Source organism: Elgaria multicarinata, chromosome 2 (assembly GCF_023053635.1).
Source record: "Elgaria multicarinata webbii isolate HBS135686 ecotype San Diego chromosome 2, rElgMul1.1.pri, whole genome shotgun sequence".
NCBI classification, from domain to species: Eukaryota; Metazoa; Chordata; class Lepidosauria; order Squamata; family Anguidae; genus Elgaria; species Elgaria multicarinata.
In genome coordinates this window covers 82,331,431-82,341,332 of record NC_086172.1, presented here as the reverse complement: position 1 = coordinate 82,341,332, position 9,902 = coordinate 82,331,431, and the positions used below count along the sequence as shown (strand labels likewise).

The 9,902-nt window shown below is 46.3% G+C and overlaps 1 protein-coding gene across 1 annotated transcript in view; it reads right to left on the bottom strand.

Annotated features, from left to right (window-relative positions):
• The window catches only part of MYRF (myelin regulatory factor), a 67,572-nt gene continuing 57,670 nt past the window's right edge, over positions 1 to 9,902 (bottom strand). The window contains exons 22-27 of the mRNA XM_063115825.1: positions 9,109 to 9,405; positions 7,747 to 7,834; positions 6,620 to 6,694; positions 5,113 to 5,218; positions 3,478 to 3,552; positions 1 to 1,226 (exon numbers count right to left, since the gene is read on the bottom strand). Coding sequence (XP_062971895.1) covers positions 1,140 to 1,226; positions 3,478 to 3,552; positions 5,113 to 5,218; positions 6,620 to 6,694; positions 7,747 to 7,834; positions 9,109 to 9,405 — 728 coding nt within the window. The 3' untranslated portion in view covers positions 1 to 1,139. The remainder of the gene's footprint in view (positions 1,227 to 3,477; positions 3,553 to 5,112; positions 5,219 to 6,619; positions 6,695 to 7,746; positions 7,835 to 9,108; positions 9,406 to 9,902) is intronic.

Here is a 9,902-nt window from a genome sequence, read left to right as displayed (position 1 = left end):
CCAGTCTGGTTCAGTTTAGTGTAGGGTAGATCTCTTCTGATGGCCTCCCTCTTCAGCCTCTGGCACAAAGTGCTAATGCTGAGCATGGGTTCTGCCAAGTGCTCTTTGGAACAAATGTATTTTTTCTGCTCCAGATGTATCAGACTTGAAAGGATCCCCCAGTGTGTATGACAACACAAGAATTGTAGAGTCCAGTGGCAAAAGCCCAGATACTGGTTTCCTCAAGTATATTTGAGGGGAGATGGTTACAACTCCTAGAGAGTAGGAGTTTGGCGTTCTTGAGAGTAGGAGTTGGAGTTCTTGAGAAGCATCTTCAGATCTAACCCTGTAAAAAAATGAAGGCACATTGGGAGCAAAATTAGCTTGCCTGAGACTTGCAGAGTTGCTTTTGTGAGGTTCTTGAGGTTTGCTCTCCCTGGAATGTAAATATATGGCAAAATAGAGACAGGAAGAAGCCAGAGGTAAATCCTGTAGCTTTTCCATTGGTTGCTGCTGTTTGAAACAACTGGTCATTCCTGCGTCTGTTCCAGTGTCGCCAGGATGCCTGCAGAGCATAAATTTCGAGAGAAATGGCTAGCTGCCAGCCAGAAGGTAAGAAACTCCAGTGTATGACTTGCAACACATCCAAGCAGAATATTCCTTTACTGAAAGGAATCCAGTGTTTCAGCTTTAGAGCTGGATTCCCAGTGTCATCCATGAGAAATGTCAGTGTCTTTGAAAGCTGCTTCCTTGGCTCTCTGGGCATTGAGGTCCGTTCCCAGCCAAGCCGAATTTTGCAGTTCTGAGAGGTCCAAAGGGATTGAACCCAAGCATGGTCCAGTGTAGAATTTTCAAATCCAGTGTAAGAAGGAGCAAAAGAAAGGAATGCCAGTGTTCCTATAATAAGTCAAGGAAAAAATACGCCTCAATATTTCAATGTTTTGCTAGTGGTGGTGTCCCTCCAAAGTCGCATGACATTCTAATGTCAATACCTCACCACTAGAAATGAAGAGCAAAACCAGCTCAGAGCCCCAAGGGGAAGGGCTTACAGATTAGAGGCGGCAGGATAGGGCTTGGGGTTCATAGAAGAGAACATCCAGTCCAATCAGTCTTGTGAGCCCATTTCAGCTCCTGTCAAAGGGCAGCGGTGCTCCAGAGACTCACTCACAGATCCAGTAGAACTGGAAGTAATAGTCAGTAAAGAGAGAGCTCATCTGCTCCACAGCAGTGCTGCAGTTAGCTTGGCCCTGTGCCGAGAAAGAGGGAATGAAAAGAAAAAACAGGGTTCAAGGGAAATGGAAGCTTCCATAGAAGCAGCATGACTCATCTTTACGGAATCAATCAAAATAATTTCACTGGGAAGCATATCCAAGGCACTGTCTTGTCTGAGAGGCACACAAAAATAAACATTGTTCGGTGGGGACTTCAGTTTTAAAATATATTAATCCTTCTGAGGAAAAGTAAAACGGAAAGGGGTCTGAATTTCGGGATGTATCCAATGTTAATCCTACTTCAACTGGACCTATTGAAATGAGTGGGACTTTAGACAAAGACTGGATACATCCCGAAGTGGAAATGAACATGCTTTCTCAGATCTTTGGAGCTGAGTCTCTGATTCTGGGGCAGAGGGTGGTACAAGGCAGATCTCCTTAGGCCTTGCACCAAAGGCAGAGAATCCATTTTATATATACCTACAGAGAGTTGAACCTTCCATCTGTACACATGCTTCCCAGGTAACCGGGGAAGAGGTAGGATCAGAAGTCCAGTCATGGAACAAATTGGAAACTTGTACCCAGTGGACCCAGCTGAAGGTTGCATTAAGGCTTCACAACAAATTCCACATTCATCTACTACCAAGCTGGAACACAGGTGTACAGATTGCTCCCTAGAAGTTCAAGTATCCCTTGTGTGTGGGTCCTACATGGGGAGGAATAACAGATGGATACTTGAGGAGGAAAACCTAACAACCTCAAACGATGCAGTGGTGGTGATTCTGCATTGTGCCACTGGATTCAATGGCCTGGATCTAGATTTAGGGCCTTGCTAGACCCAGTCGAAAATCCGGGGGAGAGGAGGGGAGAACTCGCGTTATGACTAATGCGAGATCTCGCCCTTATGCACACATGAGCCGCGACGAGCTCTGGAGGAGAGCCATCGCGGCCGGCATTTTTTTTATTTTTAAAGCAGCAGCAGCAGAGCAGGAGCCAGGAAAGGTAAGTGGTGTTTTTATTTTTTAAAAAAATATTCTCCCCCCCCCCGATCTGGTCGTCCTGACCCCATTCTCCTTCCCCCACTCCCGTCCCTGATCTGGTCACCCTGTCCCCGTTCTCCTTCCCCCCCCCATCCACCATGTCCGATGCCCCCTCCTTCCCCCCCCTGATCTCCCCCCCCTGGCTCCGCTCTTCCCCCCCATCTCTCCCGCCGGGTCCGCTCTTTCCCCCCTGGCCCCCATCTCCCCCCCCCCGTGATTCCCCCCCCCCCAGCCTGATGGGCACAGCGCTCCTATGGAGCACTGCGGCCCGTCCACTGCTATTCCCGGCTACTCGCGTGTAAGTGAGCAGCCGGGAAAAGCCACGGAACTAGCCACAAGCAGATCCGGTTATCCCGGGTCAAGGGAGGGGTTAGCCCAGCCTGAGCCCAGGATCCCCTGTGCGTCGTCTGCACGCACAGCAGGGAGCCCGGGCCTCGCACCGGGCTAAACCCTCGTCTAGGAAGGCCCTTAGTCAAACTTAAAGAAGACTCACTGGAATCAATGGGACTTAAGTTATACACGACTATCTTAAGTCCCAAAGATTTCAATGGGTCTACTCTAAGTATGACTAAATCTGGATCCAACCCAATATCTGAATTAGTTCCATAGATTTGTATTGTCTCTCTATTGCAGATTCAAGCTAAATGAAATATGCACTCTAGTGTGAGCTAGAGATGTTGCTTTCACTTCCTCTTTCTGGTGGTGGCCCCCTGACTATAGAATGAGCTCCCCAGAGACTCGCCTGGCTCCAAGGTTAAGACTGCCCTCTACTGCCAGGCATTTAATGGCATATGGTGTCGCATTTATGCCAGTCATCAAAACAAGTCTAGTGTTTTATTGAAACTGTTTTTAGCTGTCTAAATTGTTTTAAATTTTGTACATTTAAATTTTGATGCTGTATTTTTAATTATTGTCTTATGATTTGTTGTAAACCACCCAGACAATTTTAACTATTGGGTGGTATAGAAATGAAATTATTATTAGTATTAGTATTATTCCATCAATAGGTAAGGAATGAGATGCTCAGACCATCCCTATGCAAGTTTCCCCACACACGACTATGATGTGCAAAATCCATGTGCTTCTGCTGCTTCTACTCTATAAAGGTACCAGAATTAGTCTGGTGCTGTAGAGAGATTCCATTATGGCATGATGGCTATACTGATTCTGGATATGCTCCTTCCCCTCAGATGTGAAGAATGAATTAAATTGCTGTAACACTGCATATAGCAAGTCCTTATACTCACAGGCCTCGCTAATCGGAAATGGTAGGTAAACTCCTGGAATGGCATCATCACCACAGGCCAATGGTATGTTGTTGCCTAAGAAGACAAAGAAACAACAACAGCTAGGATGAAAGAGAAGCTACTGCTGTTAAATGATGACACATTTCCTTGGCTGCAGCCAAACGGAGTGGATGTACTTTGCTCTCTGCTCCCCCTTTCTGGTAGGAAACTCAAACTACAGGACCCTGTCTTCATGGTGCCGCCTTGGCATCACTCTGCCATCAAACCCCGTGGTATTGCTGTTGCAGGGCGGCGGTGAGTAATCTTCACAAGAGGAGGCAGCGCAAGCTTTCCGTCGGCCATTTGGCTCATCAGGCCTATCCCCTGTCCCTTGCCCGGCTTCCAGTGACCAATCAAAGGTCGCCTTCCACCAGGGAATTCCCCTGGCAAAATGTCGGAGCAAGGTTGGATGTCAGAAGAACCATAGTGACCTCGCTTGAGGGAGGAGGATGTTGTGATGGCCATTGGCTACAAACAATAAACAATGCAAACTAAACTAAACAAACTAAACTAGTGACCTCGCTCTGGCAGGAAAAGTTGGAGTAAGTCCCTGACTTTTCCAGTGCACAGCTTCCCAAGAAAGCCCTGTGGTGGCTGTGAGGTGGTTGCTGCATCGTATAACCGACACAGCACCATCACGGGACTTTTAAAAAGTACAGACAGCCCCCAAGAGAGCAGACAGCAAGATGCATTATTCCAGTTCCAGTTCCAAACTGCACTGTCTTGCCCTGGGCAAGGGAAGCGGGCAGGGCCAGGCAAAGCTGGTAATAGGCCTGGGCCAGATGGGAAACGTAGGCCCCATTGCAAACTGCTCATTAAGTATTGTTTAATCAGTTCTAAATACATATGAACTAGAACAATTGATAAAAAAAGGTAATGGCAAGCACTTTTATTCAAGATGTATATAAGACATCAATTCTTCACATTCAGAAATGCTTTACATGCTTTTCTTTGGGCAAATTCATCAACAACAATAGAAAAAAGGCTGCTGATGGGGGGTGAAGACACCTTGGCTTTTTGGCTGTCTCAAAATGGAGTCAGTACTGCTCACTCACAGGAGAGCTACTTTGTAACAAATCTTTACCAAAGGGTCCCCCTTTGCCTCTACCGGGGGCGGGGGAGGAGGCTCGGAGTAGGCCCCCTCAAAATCGTAGGCCCATGCCAACTGGGGCCCCCTCTGCCCAGCCCTGGAAGCAGGAAGGGCAAAGAAGCAAAGGATACAAGGAAGTATAAAATCACAGTGATCAGAAAAATGCAATATACTAAACAGAGTGTTTTGATAGAAATAAGAGGCAACAGTATATGCTCCCTCAAACATATTAAACATTTAAACCATGATTATATACAAAACTAAATAGTTAAATAAGTTAATGAAAGCCATTTAAGGTCTGGGTTTAATGGGGCTTACTCCCAGGTAAATGGGTATAGGATTGCAGGCTTGAAGAGGCAAGGTTTTCAGCATCCAAAGGGCATTTACGCAACAAAGTGTGCCAGTTGAAGTTACTAGATTCCTTTTCTTTTATGAGCAGGAACTTAGATGTAGTTTTGCTACCTAGCAGCCCAGCACCTGCCATCTGATATACTTTTTAAACCTACCTGTTTGGGTGTTGTATCAGAGATGGTGTCTGTGTTCACAACAGTCTGCTGACATGGGTTGCTGGAAGTGAGGCCACAAAAATACCCAGACACAAGGGAGGAGGCACTGGGAGAGAGAAAAGGGAAGGAATGAACCCTAGTTGAAGGCAACAAAGCCAGCAGTTTTGACCTGCAACATGGTCACCCACTGCTCTTTTCATAGCACCTTCTGAGGCTGCCCATAATAATATACATGCCAGAAAAATGATCCCCAGCTTCTCCAGGAAGGGCAAGGAAAGAATCCTGCCTGAAACACTGGAGAGCTGCTTCCAGCCATGTTAACAATTCTAAGGCAGCTTCCTATGTTCTAAAAAAACCAAAAACTTCTCCAGTGTTTCAGGCAGGAATCTTTCCTAGCACAACCTGGAGACGCCAGGGATTGAACCTGGGGCGTTCTGCATGCAAAACAAGCACTCTGCCACAGAGCCATGGCCCTTCTCCCTTTTTATGTCTCACTGCCTGCCTCTATCTTCGGAGCCTTTCTGTGTTTGTCTGTCTTCTATCCCACCCAACAAAACTGGGTGGGATAGCGAATACCCTGGAAGACAAACTTCAAAGAGATCTTGATAGCCTGGAGCGCTGGGCTGAAAACAACAGAATGAAATTTAATAGGGATAAATGCCAAGTTCTACACCTAGGAAAAAGAAACCAAATGCACAGTTACAAGATGCGGGATACTTCGCTCAGCAATGCTACAAGCGAGAAGGATCATCAAATTGTTATAGATTACAAGCTGAATATGAGCCCACAGTGTGATGAGGCTGCAAAAAAAGCAAATGCTATTTTGGGCTGCATTAATAGAAGTGTAGCTTCCAAATTGCTCAAGATACTGGTTCCCCTCTATTTAGCACTGGTTAGGCCTCATCTTGAGTACTGAATCCAGTCCTGGGCACCACACTTTAAAAAGGATGCAGACAAGCTGGAGCGTGTTCAGAGGAGGGCAACCAGGATGATCAGGGGTCTGGAAACAAAGCCCTATGAAGAAAGGCTGAAAGAACTGGACATGTTTAGCCTGGAGAAGAGAAGATTGAGGGGAGACATGATAGCACTCTTCAAGTACTTGAAAGGTTGTCACACAGAGGAGGGCCAGGATCTCTTCTCAATCATCCCAGAATGCAGGACATGGAATAATGAGCTCAAGTTACAGGAAGCCAAATTCTGGATGGACATCAGGAAAAAACTTTCTGACAGTTAGAGCAGTACAACAATGTAACCTTAGGGACTTAGGGAGGTCGTGGGCTATCCAACACTAGAGGCCTTCAAGCATTGCATGGCTTCCAGTCTTTATGTCACTACTTTAAGAATTTATCTTTCTCACATGCTAATGCTATTATGGAATTATCATTCTCCCCACCCCCCACCGCCACTAATCTGATCTCCTATTAATTGCTTACATTTACAGTGCCACTTTAGACTGCACCCCACCCCTTGCACAGAGTCCCTGCCTTTCTCATGAATTCTTACTCACTTCATCTCCAAAGTAAGGTTGGTGTTCACCGAAGTAAACTTGCTGATGGGGATGCGGTAAGTGATGTTCCCTGTCCTATTGGCACAAACAGAAAATTATACATAACAAGGCGTAACAATCACCTTCATCAGCTGCTGAAGGAAGAGAATGGATCTGGATGCTGCATCAGAGTTGGGACCACCCATAGAGTTCGTCCAGGAAATACCAACTCCTCTAGTTTGGATCAATCTCACAATCCTATGTAGTCCAACACATCTGGGGGGCATTTGGTTGTCAAAGGCTGCATCTAGGATATTTTCCCCCATGAATGCCCCTGCCTGAGCATAAGTACGTAAGAAGAGCCCTGCTGGATCAGACCAAGGGTCCATGTAGTCCAGCATTCTGTTCACACAATGGCTAACCAGCTATTGACAAGAAACCCACAAGCAGGAGAGGAGTGCAACAGTACCTTCCCAACAATGTTCCCCAGTAGCATACTCCTGGAGGAGTAGCCATTGATAGCCTACTCCTCCAGAAATTGGTCTGATCCCTCTTAAAACCATCCAAATTGGCACAAAGCCACTGGGCCACCTACTCTGGCCTGGTATTGCTTACTCTGATTGGCAATGACTCTCCAAGGTCTTAGGCAAAGGTATTCCCTAGTGTGTCACTCCAAGATACTTTTAATTAGAGACACCGGGGAGTGAAGAACCTTTTTTGTTTGTATTTAGAACAGGTACTCTGATGCCCACACATTGTTTGCAATTTATTTTATTTATTTATTTATTTATTTTGTTACATTTTTGTACCGCTCAATAGCCGAAGCTCTCTGGGCGGTTCACAAAAATCAATCTTTAATCTCTCTCTCCCAACAACCAAAACTTCCATCCGCTAGTGTTCTACTTCTTATGTTGTCTGCCTACATTCAAACTCTATTGATGTGTTTCATATGCACCCACCACAAATAATGGCTTCATCCCGGACCAAAAACTGGTTGCAAGCAAGTTGTTGAGACATGACATTAATATTGAACTGATATATTTGTTTAGCTTGCCTAGATGACTCCATCTTCCCTCCTAGGATTCCAGTCTCCAAAAATCACCCAGGCCTAACAAAGCTTATGGTAGAACTGCCCTTCACGCACCCACCTGCATTCATCACCAGCAGCACAGGCCTGGGGTATGATGGCCACATTACTCTCCACAAGCGAAACAGACTGGAGCACTGGAGCTGTTCCTAGAAAGGAGAAACAACCAAGTCAGGGAAAGAAGTTATTCTTCATAGGTGATAAAACCAAACACCAAGGCATTCTGAAGTCATATAATACTCCTAAGACTCTAATATAGTTCTAAAGTCATGACATCCATTCCTTCCCACCAAGCCCTGTTGCTGAAGCATGGAGATCACATATACTGCCTTCTTAATTAGGTAAGAAAAACAAGGATTCCCCCCCGCCTTAAAAAAAAGAAACTCTTCCTACTGACTGTGCTTTAAAGCTGCAGTGGGTGATTCCATATCCAGAGAAAACATACACATGGGTTTCCTTCTGTGGCACTATCGTGTTGTTAAAATGATCTCTATTTCCCCCTGCCCATTCACCTCCTTATCAAATACTGCTTGGTTTTGTGGAGTAAACTAAGGCCAAGAAGCATGTGCAGGCAATACTTTCAAACACGAAGCAGCAAAGACGGCAACACACATCAATCCCTTTCACATGCTGAAATGAAAGAAGAATATTGGACCATTTGGAATGTGTCTGAACAACTACATCTGGTCAGGGAGTGCGCATTCCCCAGGGCTTCAAATTGGGCATAGTACAAAGCAGGTGAAATGTGATATTGGCCTGAAGATAGATTTGACGCTGGATTTCTGTAATACCATTCAGAGGTATAATGGGGGTCTTTCAGAGAGTTCTCCTGAGGTTTGGATTCAAGTGGAGTAATAAATGAAATGGTTGGCAGCAATAGAGGAAAAGAGGTAGCAAGGAAGAGCTCAGATGACTGGAGCGCATGCTAGGGAGGTGGTGGGGCAGCACCTGCAAACCAATTAAACCACTGGTGAGCAACCCGTGGACCTCAGAGCTCTCTCATGCACACACCCTCTCCCCACACACAGACAGGGTGGGGGGATTTGGGGGCTTGGCTGTATGTGGCAGGTGATAGCCAAACCCCCTAGAAGCCTGCTGCTCAGCTGTTTGGCAGGATGTGGAGACGATGGTTGTGATGGGGAGGAGGCTGTGTGTCTGCATGTGGGGAAAGGGTGTGTAAATGAGTAAGAGAAAGAAAAAGTGTGTGTGTGTGATGGGGGGAGGCTGTATGCGTTTATGTTTGAGAGTGGGACGGTGAGGGGTTGCCGTCCCTGGCCACACGCACCGCCACCTTCAGCTACACCCAATACTGGCATGCAGCCCCCAGGGGCAAAAAAGTTGCCCACCCCTAAGTTAAAAAATGTAGTTTTGGGTCAAAGTCTAAATATAAACCAGATACACACTGAGAAGAGGGCCTGCTTACCATCCTGGTTGGTGCTTCCTGTGCCTGACTCCTCCTTGGCGTCTGGTTGGCTGATGCTACGCTGCTGTCGTGCCAGCCCAGGCAGGAAGCTGTTGTGTGTTAGAGGGAGGTTGGAGATGTATTTGGACTTTCCCTGGATGTGGGTGAAGGGAGAGGATGGGCTGGCATTGGGACTGCCAAAGCCCCGTGATCTCTCAGAGGTCTTTGGCCACTTTGTGTGGGAAGCCACTTTGCCTGTGATTCCCCTCGATTTGGCTTTGATGTTGGTCACTGGCAGGAGTGACACGAGACTTTGGTCTGTGAGGGGAGAGCAATAAAAAAAGGGGTAGTTGAGAGAGAGGTGGACAGACAGCCAACAGAGTCACTGGGATGCAGTCTAAGAAGGTTTAGTTCTCACTGACTTGGTAAATCTGCGTGGGCTATACCACTTTTGACTACAGGAGGAGATTCATATGCCTGATTCTTTCTTCGTGCAAACAAACAATTAAGATCCCTCCACATAGAAAAATAGCATGCCAGTAATCAAGCTAACCTGGAACCTCTTCCTCTCGCATGCTACTTTGCCTTAGGTCAGGCATAGCTTTAAGCATCTGTCCATACATAACATACAGAAGTGTATTAAAGACGTTTGCTTAGGAAATGGTTTGTGCCAGAAAGTTGATGGGAGAGCAACAGTTCTCACTACATTGCTTTTATGCACCGAATTTTCATCTCCCCCTGCAGGAAGGTCCCTCCCAACGTTAAAGTATCCTTGTCTCCTATATTCAGAAAGTGTGTCCTTGAAGCTCCTTCCA